We start from the raw sequence: 16,234 nt of genomic DNA, 5'->3' as shown, positions 1-16,234 counted from the left end.
CACATCGCTGCTGTGGTTATTTTTCCCCTGTGCTGGAAATTGCCATTTTGCTGGTGTCATGACGAGCTCAGCTCGTCCTCAGCACAGCTCAACTGTGCCTCATGACGAGCTGAGCTCGTCATGAGCATGGAAGGGGTTAAATAGATCCAAATGCGTTTTAAAAGAATGTGTATTTGACCCAAGCCTAAATGCAAAGGGTTAAATCATGAAAAATGGGGTAACATCACAATAAAGAGGCTGCCTACCTATTGGCAGCTTTGTTTCTCTGCACACGACAATGCAGCTTGTCGGGCAGCATGCAGTGTTTTTTCCCTGTCAATTTCACAGAAATGTGGTAGTAACATGGAATTGGAATATTTCACAGTACACATAAATAAATGTTCGTAAACACACACACCCACACATATGAGAGAGAGAGAGAGAGAGAGAGAGAGAGAGAGAGAGAGAGAGAGAGAGAGAGATGGAAAGAAATCAGCTCAAATGGTAAGCTGGTTCTGTTTCAGTTAATATTGTCCCTAATTAAGATATGCAATGCCCTATACACCACTTCTGAGCATTCTGCAAATGTGGAGTCGCGGTATAAATTATGGAGAAAAAAAGTTCTCACTACGTGTTACATCCACAGTTGTCAGCTGGATAATCACTAACAAGCAGAACCTGAGCAGGAGGGTTTAGAGCTGCCCACTCTTAATATCTAATTACACACACATATCTGCAGGCTACTATGAAATAGGCCCAGTGAAGTGCAGGGGCGCACAGGGCAGTAAAGGCTTAGCAGGGCATAATTAAGAAGTGTTGCTGCTGACGTGCAGTGCAAGCCGATTGGATGGTGACTCTTATTTTTCGCCACTCTTTGTAAAAACCACAGCGTTCCTGGAAGCGGATTCCATTTATCCCGAGGCTGAGCAAACATTGATAAGTAGCTCAGTCGGAATACTCAGTTTTCAGATCAAGATTTTTTGAGGGTCTAAAATGGTTAGAATATACCGGATTCTTGTTATTTTGCTGATTGTCAATCACTTGTAGGAAGAATAGTAACCCTAGTCTGCAGCTGAACAAGCACAACATATACAAAATGCTGTAAAAATTAAAATTTTAGCTGAAGTCTACTGAATTTTCTATATGAGGACCCTTCTTTAGCTTCAGTGACTGTGGCCATGTTCATAGTTTTGTATTCAGAATAATGAGCTTTCAGGTTCTTCACAAACAACAATATTAACCCCTTGCCTGCTCATGACGGAGCTACCCCGTCATGAGCTACGGGTGGCGTGTACTCATGGCGGTGTAGTTCCGTCATGCTGGGGCCGCTCCGCCAATGAGGCATTAATTCCCCGCCTGTGCGGGCGAATTAATGAGCAGGCAGGGCCTTGAAGGAACCACACCGTCAAGAGCAAACGCCGCGTGGTTCCGTCACGAGCATAGCAGCACTGCGCTCAACCCTCACCCCTCCCAGTGCCGCTGCGGAATTCGCGCCGCGGCAAAGGGGTTAAAAAGAACAAGCTTTAGTTTACTGTTTGCAGCGTTCTGTATCTGTGAAAAGAGCATCCTTCAACTCAGAGATTGCTTTCCTGGAGTATATCCTACATATTTAGAACTCACTGCTCCCTGTGCCTGATCAGAAGTGTATTTTTACACATAGTTACTTTTTGTTGTAGGTACGTCGGTCATACAAGTCACAGCTTCAGACGCTGACGATCCAACCTACGGCAACAGCGCCAAGCTAGTCTACAGTATTCTCGAGGGTCAACCTTACTTTTCAGTGGAAGCACAAACAGGTAAGCCAGAGAATTTCAAATTCCTTTTAACTATGGTCACCTTTATAAATGTTGATACATTGATGTCTATTTAGTTGATGTCTAAGGTGCATTACATTTTCTGATTGACAAAGGACAAACATTTAAGGGTTGTGGGGCAGATTTATCAATTGTTCACAAGGCGCAATGCAGAAAGCCACCTTGCTGCACTGTGCTGCGTGAAAGGACAGGAATGTGCCGTATTTAGCATTTTACAGCAGATTCCTGATTCATGTCCTTTCCTAGTGCTGGCACACTTTTGGATTTCCTAGCGGCAAAGCAGGGACCCTTGTGTCATGTTGCAAGGGGGCCTGCGTTGTAGACAGGAATGTTTTTGTGCAGGAAGGGACACCTTCCAGCACAAAACAATCCTGAGAGGGATTTTCCCCTTTCTGCAGCACACATAGAAAAAGGAAAAAACGAGGAGAAATAAAGATATGTGTCATTGTTACGCCTCGCCTGGGAAGGTATAGCCTTTTGACGCATTCCCAAGCCCCAGATTAATGTTAAATCTGGGAATGCACGAAAATCCATGGATTGATGTGTGGGAGCACCCATGCTCCACACATGGAACGCCTCCCTGGGGCAGAGTAACACAATCATTGATTGTCGGATGTATGACGTTACAACGCATACTTTTACAACGCCTACCTTTACAACGCATTTTTTACACCGCAACATCCATTGCAACGCATACCATTACAACGCATACCATTACAACGTATACTTTGAAACTACCTTTACAACGCATTCCACTACAACGCATACTACATTTACAACGCATACCATTACAACGCATAACATTACATTGCATGTAAGGTAAGTATTGGATAGTGTGGGGTAAAAATTACTATTCTAACTCCAGGGGGTGCAACAGTAGGGTAAGTGTTGGATAGTGTAGGGGTTAAAATTACTATTCTAACTCCAGGGGGTGCAACAGTAGGGTAAGTGTTGGATAGTGTAAGGGTACTAAGTGTTGTAATGCTATGCGTTGTAATGGTATGCGTTGTAATGACGGCGTTGTAACGGCATGCGTTGTAGTGGGTTGCGTTGTAGTGTCATGCGTTGTAATGGTTGTGTTGTAAATGCATGCGTTGTAATGGATGTTGCGTTGTAAAAGTTTTGTTGTAATGGTAGTGCGTTGTAAAAGTTGCGTTGTAAAGGTTGTTTCCCTCGATTGGCGCAGTCTTAGGTTACTCTAGATTTATCAAGCCATGCAGGGCCACTCAGTGTGGCCTTACATGGCTAGATAAATCTCACTTAGGTGTTGCATCTCCCTTGCGCCCCTTTGATTGGCACACGGGTGACGCAAATCCTTGATAAATGTGGGCCTGTGTGTTTTGTGTGTTGGTGAATTTCTAAAACATTTGATCATATTTCTCCTTTCTACTCAAAGGTATTATCAGAACAGCTCTTCCAAGCATGGACCGTGAAGCTAGAGAGGAGTATCACGTTGTCATACAAGCAAAGGACATGGGAGGACACATGGGAGGACTCTCAGGGACAACCAAAGTTACAATAACTCTTACTGATGTCAATGACAACCCACCAAAGTTTCCTCAAAGTAAGCAGAAGGTTTTAAGATTAAATTGTTAGGAATTTGAGAGTATCCAGTTTAAACACTCCAGGTTTTGATGCCTTTAATGGACTAACTGAAAATACAATTTCGGAATGGTGTAATGCATTTTCTTTTATAGTTTTGAGATTGCAATGAAATTTAGCGACCTAAATATTATCTGACTAACATATTGTGTCCTAAACGTAATTTACGAAAACATTACCCTTTTGGAGTTAATACGAGAAAATCTGTACCCCGTGGAGCAATATTTTTGTGAACCATATCTAACCCACAATATTTATGTTTCATGATATGTTTGTTATCGATATTCTGACATACATCCAGGGTAAGGGTTACAATACCTGGCTGCAGTTCATTTGTGCCAGTGGTTGCAGATGGTGGGCACCAACTCTTGCTTTATAGGAACCAGACTTATTTTGAATCTTCCGAATTTGACCCCGAGTAGGAGAGAGAAAAAGACAAAACGACAAAATAATTTGGAAGAAAATAAAAAGTAAATAGAGAAAGCAGGTAGGAAAAAGCGTGCAAGAGTGATCTAAGGCGACAAGGATGAATGAATGAATGAATGAACGAATGAATGAATTAATTAATTAATTAATGAAAAATGTATATAGTGCCTCTGCTGCTTCCTTAAAATCATCCTGGCACTCCAACAGTTGTGGAAGTAGGAACTCAATTACGTTTCACGAAACTGAAAGGCCTTCAGTTGGGCCTTAAACAGATTTTCACTAGGGATGTATCAATGGCACAGTGGTAGAGCATTCCAGAGACTGGGAGCTAAAAAGGAAAAAGATCTACCACCAGACCTAGCTTTCTGCACTATAGGGACACACAGTGGATTACGATTGACTGAGCGGAGTGACCGAGGAGGGAGATCATTTTTTAGCTTGTCTTGGATGTGCCTAGAGAAGCCAAAACATATCTCTGTCCTTACAGGAGCTGTAGGATGGTAAAGAAACAGCACCAGATTTATCAAAACTAGGCAGCCTTGGTTTTCAGCATTGGTATTCAGCATTATTGTTATTTAGTAACACCGGTAGTGGGTTCCTAATTACAACTTTAGGCCTCTGCATTTTATTATTTATTTTTAAATTAATCACTCCCTGGTCGTTGCACGACTGCCATCTGAAAAGGGGCTCACAGGGCCCTAACTGATAATGTTTTTATACTGCCGCTGCATTTTGTGGTAGCCCAATGAAAAACAAATAATCTAAAGTTTTTGGATTTTTAGGCAAAACCAATGTAGCTTTTAACTTTTTCCTTGCAGCGAGTGCCCTGTAAGAGTCTAATCTAATTATAATATTTTATGTGCTCAACATCTGAGCAGGGAGAGAAAGGCCTCCCAGAAACCTGAGAGAAAATGTTTAGCTGAACTTCTCTGCTTCCCTCACCCCTCTGCCAATGGGGATGGCTTTAATCAGAACAGAATAAGCCTTTTCCAGCCTGTGCTATATTCAAACAAACCTTTATGGAAAAGAGGAACGCCCTGCCTCTAAGGCTGCATAATGAGAAGCAGACCCCATACTTGTGGCCGGGGCTCGTGCAGTGATTTGCCCACAAGAATGTGCGCGTTCTGGCTCGTAATTGGACGCAGCTGTGTTGGTCTGTCTGAGGGGCCGAGCAACGGTCCGCAATAGATGTCATTTTCTGTCATCATGCTTTTCAGTGCGCATCACACAATGTAAATTGAATTCACATGTATAAACAGTTGGGAAGAACGTTTCATGTCTTTCCTTTGCCTCTTCTGACCCAACTATCCCATATGACCTGCTCTTGAAAGGGGACCTTGGAACACTGGGTGCGCTGTTTTTTTTATTCCTTGTACTTCCGCCACGTAGCTCGCATAAAATAATAATGCAATGTTAATAGTTCATGATAATTTCGTTTGCCAGAATTGTTCACATCCATGGAAGTACCTTGAATTCATGAGGATGAAATACTTTGCCACTAGCCCACTACATCTGAATCTTTTTATTTATTTAGATAGCTTTTTGTTTGTTGATTTATGTAGCAGTATTCTATTATGACTTCTAGAAGTAAATTTACATTTCAATCTAAAGATTATGCTTTTACCTATCGTGTTATAGGGCATGCTCATTTTAATGCCACATGAAGTTATGGATTATTTTTAGCTGGCTGTTGGAAATGTACCCTTTTTCTTGTAGGGTCATCCAGAGCTTTTTGCCTTTTGTATTGAATCATATTTTTATTTATTAGAACTCTGTGCACTTTACTCTTGCTAATCCGTGGTAACGTTCTTGTGCCCTCCATTTCAAACCTGTTAAAATAGTCCTTAGTGTAAGGTACGATCTATGGGCCAAATGCATCAAAGGGTTTTGCCCATTCTGTGTCTATGGGAAAATGTGTTCATGCATATGGCCTTATGCCCAGAGCCTGCAATATAAATGCTACTGGTGGACTGCAGCACCCATTGTGCCACCCACTGAAGTAGCCCTGTAAATCATGTCTCCAGGCCTACCCTTGCAGCCTGGGTCTGCAGTTTTAAACTGCCATTTTGAACTAGAAACATAAGGTTTTTGCTTGGCCTAAACATGCCTTTTTTGATACATATAAGTCACCTGTAAGGTAGGCCCTAAATGCCCACAGGCAGGGTACATGGTACTTAAAAGGTAGGACATGTATAGTTAATATTTTACATGTCCGAACAGGGATAAAACTTCCAAAGTCGTTTTTTGCTGTGGCAAGGCTGGCTCACCAATGAGTTAACACTGGTTTACCCTAATAACCTTAATAAATGCTGAATTCCGTTTGAGAATAGCTTCAAAAATAGTTCAAAGAAAAACTCATTTCAATAGTAATTGAAATCTAAACACAGTGGTAGTCATATCGGATTCTATATCACTATTTTAAAAATTACACTTTTTGAAAGTTGTCATTTTCCTGCTTAGGCACGTGGGTCTTTGCTGCTAGTTTTTAGCTGTCACCTGACCCTTGATGAGTCCCCCGTGGTGAGATGTGTATTTTTCCCAGACAGTGGGTAAAGGGCCTGGGAAGTAGGGAGGGGACTCTTCCTTTGACAGAACTTCAAAGTATGTCTACCTAGTCTCCAGCAGAGGAAGCTCACACCTAGGCCTGCCTCCCCTTTGTCTCTCTCTGGTCATGTTGGCATCAAACCCAGTGGGGATTGATAAACTGACCAGAAATGGTATAGGGGTGAGCAAAGGCTTGCCCTCCACCCACACTAGGGCACTGGGCATACAAGTGAACAGCACAGACCTCTCCTCAGAATACTCTTGGACCTGTGGAGAATCAGAAGAATGACTGCCCTGCTGTCTGAAGAACCTGAAGGAAGACTCAACCTGCTTGCCTTGAACCCAAGACCATAGAAGTGACTTCAATCGTCAGTTGGCTGACCTCCTGTTTGAGCTACTGGGATATAACAAGCTTCCAGAGTTGTCTCACCCTGCAACTGCCCAGTTAATCAATTCCAACTAGATCCACCCTAGACCCAGGTGCTGGCTTGTTCTAGAGTGAGTTCTAACCTCCAACATGTGCCCCCCGTCTCCTGGACCCTTGGCTGCTCTTAGAGTGCTCTTCTGCTGTCCCTAAACTGCAAGAAATGGGACATAGAAACGTTTTGCCAACTTTCTGCCTGGAGAACCAACGGAGACTGGGATCACTTTGAAAGCTGCAGCCATTGAAACCCTGGGTGGCCTGAACCTGCTGGTTTACACCACTGAAGGAGATATGACTTTCAGAAAGGTGTCTAAGTCAAATGTAAAGGGCTTCAACAGGACTGACACTAAACAGCATAAGATTGACATTGAGGCCTTCCTGGGCAGGGACTTCAGACTTCTTCTGCTTGGAGCATTCATACCTTCGTTGAGCCCTACTTGAAATCCAAGTTTACAGCTTGCCCCTCCAAAGACTCCATGACCACTTTTCCACCATAACCATAAACATCTAGGTTAAACCATGGCTGCTTTCATTCTAAACTACCAGAGGTTTAACCTCAGGTTTATTTAATGATTTTAGTGGTTTAATCTGGTGGATTCTCACCCCCTCAACTAATGATCCACTGTCTTACACTGGTCCTTCAGACTAATCACACATTAAGGACTTGAACAAGTTATGTGTCTCTCGAATGAGTGTTGTCTCATGTATGTCCAGTTTCTGGACTGAAAAGCACTGCTGCCATACAGGAGCATCAGGAAGGTGCTGTTCGATGGGGCATGGCAGGACAATGCTGTACTTTAGATTAGATTAGATTGATATTATTAATCAGTGCATGCAGCCTGCACTTCCTCATTGTGTGTTCGCCCCTTCGATGGGGCATAGACCAATTAAAGATTAATGTATTCATTGGTACTATTCTGCTGCTCGTGCTCGAACTGAGGTACATCTTTTCAATTATTCCTCATCGGCGATGCTTCCCCTGTTGGCTTACTCTGTTATTGCTTCCTTTCCCCCTCCCCACTCGTTGCTTGATTTTCCCGGCTGCCTTTAGATCTCCAAGTTGTAATATAGCTACAGGCAATGCATCTGGAATACAGGTTTACAGGATTTCTGCATGTCAGAGGCAGGCGGGGAAATTATATATGAAATGTGTTTGCCAACCGACCTTCCATTCACAGATTGGGAAATAGATGATGACATTTAAGGCTTCAATGCACTTCATTCCAATTTTAAAAAAATGAGACGACATAACATCACGTGTGGATGGTAACAATTCCTTCTAATAAGAACCTCTATGGTGTTATAATAACATCACATGCCCCACTGAAGTTGTTCACCGATCTGAACCTCTCTACAGCAACTGGTGTTTTGCCCACCTTTAGCACCACAAGGTCATCTAACAGTATATACATGCACTTCATTGAAAACTGTAGAGTGGGCACATCTTTACCCGCTCACAATTGGTTCAGTACCACTCTCCACTCGCTCGTATTCTGAACTCTACAGCCAGAAGGTTTTGGAGGGCTTTACATGAGCACCAGTTACATTACATAAGGACAAATCCATGCTTGTTTAGATACATTGTGATTAAGAAATGTGCCTAGAATCACAGGATCTTGAGCTGACTCTGAGACTCTAACTTATTCCCCAAATTCCAAACAGGGCCCGACTGGGAACCAGAACCGGCCCTGGCAAAGTGCTCGGCCGGCCCCCCTCCTCCCTCCGGGAGGAGAGGGGAGGGGGGAGAGGTGCGACCGCGCTCTCTGCCAGGGCCGTTTTTCGGCCGTTTTTGCAGCATAACGGCCCTGTAACAAAAACGGCCCCAGGGGCCCAAAACCGGCCCCCAACCATGCGGCCCACCGGGGAATTGCCCGGTACCCTCAACGGCCAGTCTGGGCCTGATTCCAAAGTCAGAAGCAATCGCCATAGCACCACATCCTCTACCCTTAATATTATCAATCTGTCTCCCAACACCCGAGCATTCTAGGACTGATAGTTTTGTTACCACTATTAAACTGTGCCTGCATACATTTGGTTTTGATTAAAAAGCCATGACTCATTAAAGTTTTTACAAAACCATTCAGTGATACAATGGCTCTGCAGGTCACTTTAATGCTGCATACCAAATGCTAGTGGAAGCTGCATGGTCAATGAATGACCCCTATTGCAGTATGGCAACCAACAGTGAATGGGATCAAAATAGTGCTTGATTTGAGCCCATGTTTCTGTTGCCTGGCACCAGGACTTGATTAGTTTCTGGTGCTGGGCAGTGGCACTTAATTGTCAACACAGCACTTAAGACAGTCTACCACATGGTGGCGCTGCTCATCTAATTTAGAGATGAGCAGAACACCAGTTCTTTATGAATACAATATACATTAAAACTTACTAATACTTGCCTCCCCAGCCATTCCTTTAGCTTTTGGGACCTGGAATAATCTGAACTGTTGCACTTGCAGGCGGGAGAGATGGATAGTAATTGTTTTGGCAGCAATGCCAGGGGCAATGTGTGGTGCACGCTGCAGTGTTTGCCTGTCAGGGCCCTGGCACCTATTATTTTACAAATCAAGCACTGGGCCGAAGAGAGACCAATTGCAAAATGGCTGCCTTTTTTCCTTCCTGACTGTCATCTTCATGTCAGACACACTGCTGAACAACATGGCTGTTTGCCAATGTTGTTTTAATGGTTTTGAAGCCTTCTATCCCTTTAGCACTAATCGATTGATCGATAGTCCAATGTGCATGCTACTTTATGTACACCTGCATCCTGCAGCGCATCTGATCAAGAAGTTGAGACTCAAAACACACAATGTGGGTTCTACGTGCAAACACCTGTGGGAATGGAGCCCACACTGAGCCGTTTTCACTCATACTAAGTGCATAGCTCCTTTGTATGAAGAGGGATAAGAATGGGTGTAATTAAATGGGTTTCCTAGGTAGCCTAGGTAATTGGTTAGTGATAGTGTTACTGTTATTACATGAAATTTAAAGTAGATGGATAAAAAAGATTTATTTGCATTGGTGCATTTTTCTATTCATATAAGCTACAGTAGAGTACATGGTTACATCTTTTTAATGAAATTCGCAACACAGTGGCAGCTTGTTAAATATGTTATGTATGAAAACACTGCTAAAAAAAAGAACTGAACTATATAGGCTATTTAGTCAGAGACAACCTTAGTATCGAATCTGGTGAATTGCAACCCGCGACAGAGAATTCTCAAGTTTTGAATTCTCAAACGGGTCAATGGCTGGAGATGAGTGTGCACTGGTAGTGCAAGTGCAGTGCGAAATGTTTGCCCTTGTAAAAGTACAAGGCATGCCCCTTACCCTGCACATAGATTGATTCCTATCATCTATGTGGGTATAGAGGCCGGTGTTTTAGGTCCAGAGGAATGATCTCTGCCTGCCGTACACAGTTTCTTTACCCTGGTTGGTGTCTTTCTAAACAGGCATCAGTGTGCAAATCCATTTTGAAAAATGGATTTCACAAAAATGTGTTTTACATATCTATCACCCCCCTACTAACTATGAAAATGTGTGAGACCAATACCCGAGGCATTAAAATATTTACAGTGTAAGTTGCACACAGATAATGTCTTTCTTGAGTCTGGGCACAAAGTCTGTGTACAATTTTCCAATTGCATGTGCAAAGTGTGCACAAAGGTTGGTAAAGTGCTTTACGACTCTGGCCTAGTATTTGTGGCATTTTGGTTTAGATGAAAGAGTGAGAAATTGAGACCTTGGGTAGATGCTTTGAACTTGAAAATGTGTTTTGAGCTCCACACCAATCCTTAATTTGAAGAGGTGGTTGAGTAGGGTGTGTTCCATGGTCATTTCTGATGACAGGCACTTATTTATCATTTTAAGTCTTTCACCGAGAGAAAGCGAGAGAAAGGCTGTGAAAGAAAAAATGAGGATGAAGACGAAAAACAAAAACAAAGCAAGAAAGCAGGGATGAAAAAGAACTTGCAAGAGTTAGACAAAGAGATAGAGACAGTTTTGGATTATGACAATCCTACTATTGGTAACAACGCCAAACTGCAACGCTGTCAGTAGGTTCCTAAGAAAATAGTTGTGCATCTATTAATAAGCACTTCTCCACATGCATTCTTATCTTATCAATACAGAATGCTGTTGAATTTGTAAACTCCATGTTACTTGTCATTGAAATCATTCTTGTTTCCATAAAATGCAGGCAAAAGGTTGAGATATATATTTTGCAGATTAGCATTAATCTTCTTGTCTTGTTTGCCAGGTGCATATCCCATGTCTATTTCAGAATCGGCAGTGCCAGGAGAAGAAGTGGGAAGGTTGAAGGCAAGGGATCTTGACATTGGAGAAAATGGTCTGATAAGTTATCGTTTTATTGACGGGGACGGAGCAGAAATGTTTGAAATCACAACTGATTACGAGACCCAGGAAGGCGTGGTGAAGCTCAAAAAGGTATAGCAACATGACTATGTATATAAATATAACTTACCGCTTTCTGAAGTCATTGTTCATTTTAATATGTGTGATAACACTGGAAAATTTTGCAAAACAATATCAGCCAGTTTCCACATGCAAATGTAAAGCAATATAATTCAAAATGAATTTGAGCAGATATTCCAAATAGTGGCTTTTTTAAAGTATTATTATTAATGAAAAATGTTACTCTAAACATTGTTGATATAAAAAAAATTATACTGAAGTTCATCTTTAAAAAATTCTGACAAGTTAGTCACTATCTCTCCTACTATTATAGGTCCAAATTCTGCAGGGGACTTCTGCAATCTTGTCTACAGAAAATGTCTGTGAATAAATCTTGAATGAGCAAAGCATGCATTGCACATGAACATCCGAATTTAGGCTGTTCTTTACATTCTTTCTTGTGTGAAGGACAAAGATTACACAGTGCTAAAAATAATCAAGGAATAAATCATTGATTTGATTACAAACACATTTTTATTGCCCTGATTCCTTGCTCGCCAAAACGCAAGAGTGGTATATAACAGACATTTAAAGATTCCCTGTGGTGGGATATTTACCAGTTACTGGAACTGCCTATGATTCGGAGTTTGCAATTCAATGTAAGGGTTATATGTGACTCTTACCAAATCTGTTTCTGCAGTTGTTGGCTCATTTTCACCCATACATTTCAGAATGGTCGCCCTGTCAAAATTTGTCGTTGGGAAATTGTGGGTTTGCAAAGTTTACTGACAAAACTCAGAATTACATTACCTGCACCAATTCAGGGATTAACATTCACCACCCCATTTTTATCAGGGCCATTGCTGTTTAATGTGATAGACATAGTGCTGGAAATAGTAGATGCTATTGTTTGAAATTACTTTGCTCTCCATAAATCAGAACTCTTCACAGGACATCAGACTAAGATGAGAATGATATGCCACAATTATATAATAACTTGTTTTTTATACAGTGCTTGTCATTACTTGAAGTCTATGGTGATCAGTGTATTAATCTCGGAAGAATTAATGGCTGAATCTGCCCGGCAAGAGTTAGAACATGTTACCTGCATCTTGTACAGAAATCTTAGCATGAGTCCTTCTCTCACTGAGCTATTACATCATTAATATCAAGAATAACATAACAAATTATTTTGGAAAGTACTGGAGATTGCTTGTATGCTTTGATTACAGCTCAAAACCACAGTGTCTTTCCTATTGCTTCAGAAGACTCAATTTCCACAAATAAATAACATAGATGCCTATATTTGGTACATCCAAAATTCCACAAGTAGGATTTGAGAGAAAAAACATACTTTTTATTTTTGAAATGCAAAGCTTGCAAAGTGTCTTTGATTTTTGTCCATACAATACTACATTCCATACTTGTTTAAAAATTCTGCTGTTAAAAATGTTCTTCTTTCTTACTCCTTCTTTGTTCTTTGTTCAATCAGATCCTTGATTTTGAAACCAAAAAGGCATACAGTATGAAGGTGGAAGCATCCAATGTTCACCTTGATCCTCGGTTCATCAGCAGAGGACCCTTCAAAGACACTGCCACTGTCAAGGTGGCAGTAGAAGACTTTGATGAAGCTCCCATGTTCTTACAACCTAGTTACACTCTGGAGGTTGATGAAAATGCAGCAGCAGGCACCTACGTTGGCCGTGTCCATGCTAAAGACCCAGATGCTGCCAATAGTCCTATAAGGTAAGATGTAATATCGAATGGCACTTTGTTTCTTGGTTAAATGGGACACTGTATGTCAATATTGAGAAAAGAAATAATAGCAATTTCCAGTCTAAATGTAAAAACAAAGTCAGTTAATTAAACATATTCAACCATGAGTTGGTTTTTAAAACACTGTAGTCTGTCTGAGATTTAGCATAGCACTTTCAGAATGCTGCTCTCCTTGAACATACACAATCATTCAAAATTATCAAAGAACATATGTATCATTCATTTCTGTGCGAAATGTAAATATTACTGAGCAAGTCCAAAAATAATTCTAGAAATATGAAATAATGAAATTCTCGTTAAAATGTTGTCCTGACTTGTCATTAAACTATAAAGGTCATAAGTCAGGGGCAGGAAGGTGGGTAAACAATTTATTATGTAAGTTAAGTAAAGCCCATTACAATTATCACTCATATGACATCACAAACAGAGTACCATTATTAAGAGCATGATAGATACATAAACACATTTTTCAATTCCTTAAAAGGCAATAGCCTTCTTGGTCATTTTTACACTACCTACGTTCAGCTGGTCTCATCTATTCTTATATGTATACAAGAATCTGCTGTAGTTTGACATTTTACTGTGGAGCCAATAATTTTGTTTGATGAACCCCGAAACACAGAAGCATGGCATCTTTACCTGTCCTTGTTTTAAATACTTTCTCCATATATCCATCAAACATGAACAAAGGAATAAAATGTGTTCATCTGTTTCCATAAAGGCATGGCACAGAAGAACTTCTTACCAATATTTGAAGAGTGTGTCAAAGATTCTTCGAAGTGTAGTAACAGTATACACAACAATCTAAATCTAATAACTGCTTGTTTAATCTGTGAGTCAGGGTTCAAATCCAAATAGACTTGCCTACATTTTTTATATGAGTTTTCAATGTAACTCAAATTTTTATATTTGATTATATACTCCAAGTTAGCATGAAAGGAAGGTGATATTACATTTTTCTTGTTTAAGGATTTCCTTGCCTACTTCTTCAGTATTGCAAGAGCCAATAATGATGAAAAGTTGCAATTTCTTACTACTTTTTTAACTTATTGTCTGTTACCAAGATTTATGTTTTTTGTTAGGTTTAGATCTTTGTTTATAATTACTTTCAGGCTATTTGCAACAGTATTATGGCAGTTGCAGGGATAATTAATTAGAGTGCTAAAGTTTGCGGCTTGTAGATGAGTAATGCCCTTTTCTATCAGGATATAGTTTATAATGCCCTTTTCTAATCATATTCAACACTGTGGAGTTGACAGTCGTAAGTTTAAAGCTCGCTGTAAAGTTTTGAGATAGCAAGTTGAGGGTATCTAATATTTGTTTTTGAAGATAATTGCTCCATATAGAACTAAAGGAATTACTTTGGTTGTTAAAACAGTAAGTTTAGGACCACCAACCCCTTCTGTATTTTTTCTTGGAACATATGATGGCTTGGGATATTGCAATTGATCAAACTTTTTTTATCTGCTCTTTATGGAATGACCAGTTTAGTTTTTAATCAAATCTTAGCCCAAAGTAGGTGTTTGTGTCAGTATGTTTTTGCTTTCCAAAATCCATGCATAACTCCGTTTGGAATGCCCAAGTGACAATTTTTAGTTTTATTAAAGTTTGTTAATAGACCATTTATTTATCTTGTTGTATTATTGAAAGTGACTTAATTTTCTTTGTAGTCAAATCTGGGTAGTAGATAGTAGAACAGGGTCTTATGTAAGATATATATTTCGGGACTCAAACTTCCCCATGATGAAAAAGGGGTATTATCCTTGGGTCTATCATTTTGTGTGCCCATGAGATTTCGTTAGGGTCAAACAAGGATAGATCTGTTTAAATTTATCAGAAAAATGAAGTTGCGCAAATATTTTTTGAATAATCAGCCGATGTTGGGAATATCTGTGGAAAGAAGCATTGTGTGGACCTCTAATATTCTATTGTGAGACACATCAATCATGATTTAGCATGACCAATTAGAGCAAGAAACTCTTGGACATAATCAAGTATCAGCGAAGCAAGAGATATTCGATACACAAGCTTTGGATAATATGACAGCAGCCCAACACTTTTCAAATCCAAGTCTGTATTTGTACCTATGCTGCAGAGAGACTCCATTGATATCTTTTCTGAATTGGTGATTCAAGATCTAAAAAACCTACATCAGGAAGTAGTTATCCATGGAGAAAGATCACAGGATAATCATATTGTTAAATATAATAAGCTTATGGATAAATTGCATAGCAGATGAGAGGTGGTGGTCAAACAGTCTGATAAGGGAGGGGACATTGTACTCTGGCCACTCCCCATGTATAAAGCTTAAACTCTGTGGCAGCTAAGTAACATCGAGTGTTATTGTACAGCAACTAAGGCTGAGATAATGGGTGTGAGGGTATCTTTTAATGCAGTGTTGTCATGTTGGTGTGGGTTTTGTCTAATTTCCCAAGAAGAGTATAATTTTTTAAAGTGGAATGTCCGACCACACCCATGTTATATCTCATACGAAAATTCACGAAAACATCAGCAACACCCCAGGGAGGTCAATTATATTGGCTATTGGGGAAGTGTTTAAGAACATCTCAAAATGTATTCATTTCTTTCTGCCGCAATCTGTACAAAATCTATCCTCTTATATACAGGACACTGGGAGTTTATTGAGAAGAATCTTTGATGTTAGCTCGGAGGATTCTTATGTTCTAATCACGATGGACATTACATTACTTTACACAAGTATTTCCCACAATGATGGCCTGAGAGTCATTGATTATTTTTTGGGCAGTAGACCAATAGGCCTTTTACAACATTCCAAAATTATATTGTCTATGTTTCATTGGTGTTTAACTATTTGACACGTTAATTTACAGACAAAAGAGGGGAACAGCTATGGCCTCCTGCTTCGTGCCCAGTAATGCTAATTTGCGTATGGGTTGGTGGGCGGAGAAGGTGCACGCAAATAATTTTGCTGTGGAATGGTCAGAAAACGTGGTCCTTTAGACATGTTTTATTGACAATCTCTTTGTCATTTGGAGGGGTACAGAAGTGACAGTGAACCATTTTACTGAAAGACTCAATAACAATCATTTGAATTTGCACTTTACCACTACTATCAGTAAGAGTGAGGTTCATTTTTTGGATTTATCAGTGTTTGTTAGAAATGGCATAATCCACACTAAAACATATAGGAATCCAACTCTGAGTAATTCCTTACATGCACATAGCTTTCACCCTAACAAACTTAAGTTCAGTATCCCCTATATAGAGAACCAAA

General features: G+C 40.3%; 1 protein-coding gene across 2 annotated transcripts in view; it reads left to right on the top strand.

The window, feature by feature from the left end:
• The window catches only part of CDH11 (cadherin 11), a 274,044-nt gene that overhangs the window by 237,422 nt on the left and 20,388 nt on the right, over window positions 1-16,234 (top strand). For both annotated transcript variants that reach the window (XM_086947717.1, XM_086947718.1), the window contains 4 exons: window positions 1,656-1,775; window positions 3,190-3,357; window positions 11,048-11,235; window positions 12,695-12,948. In XM_086947717.1, the coding sequence (XP_086803843.1) occupies window positions 1,656-1,775; window positions 3,190-3,357; window positions 11,048-11,235; window positions 12,695-12,948 (730 nt within the window). The remainder of the gene's footprint in view (window positions 1-1,655; window positions 1,776-3,189; window positions 3,358-11,047; window positions 11,236-12,694; window positions 12,949-16,234) is intronic.

Source organism: Lissotriton vulgaris, chromosome 12, assembly GCF_964263255.1.
Source record: "Lissotriton vulgaris chromosome 12, aLisVul1.2, whole genome shotgun sequence".
Classification (NCBI taxonomy): Eukaryota; Metazoa; Chordata; class Amphibia; order Caudata; family Salamandridae; genus Lissotriton; species Lissotriton vulgaris.
This window is presented reverse-complemented; position numbering and strand designations above follow the sequence as displayed.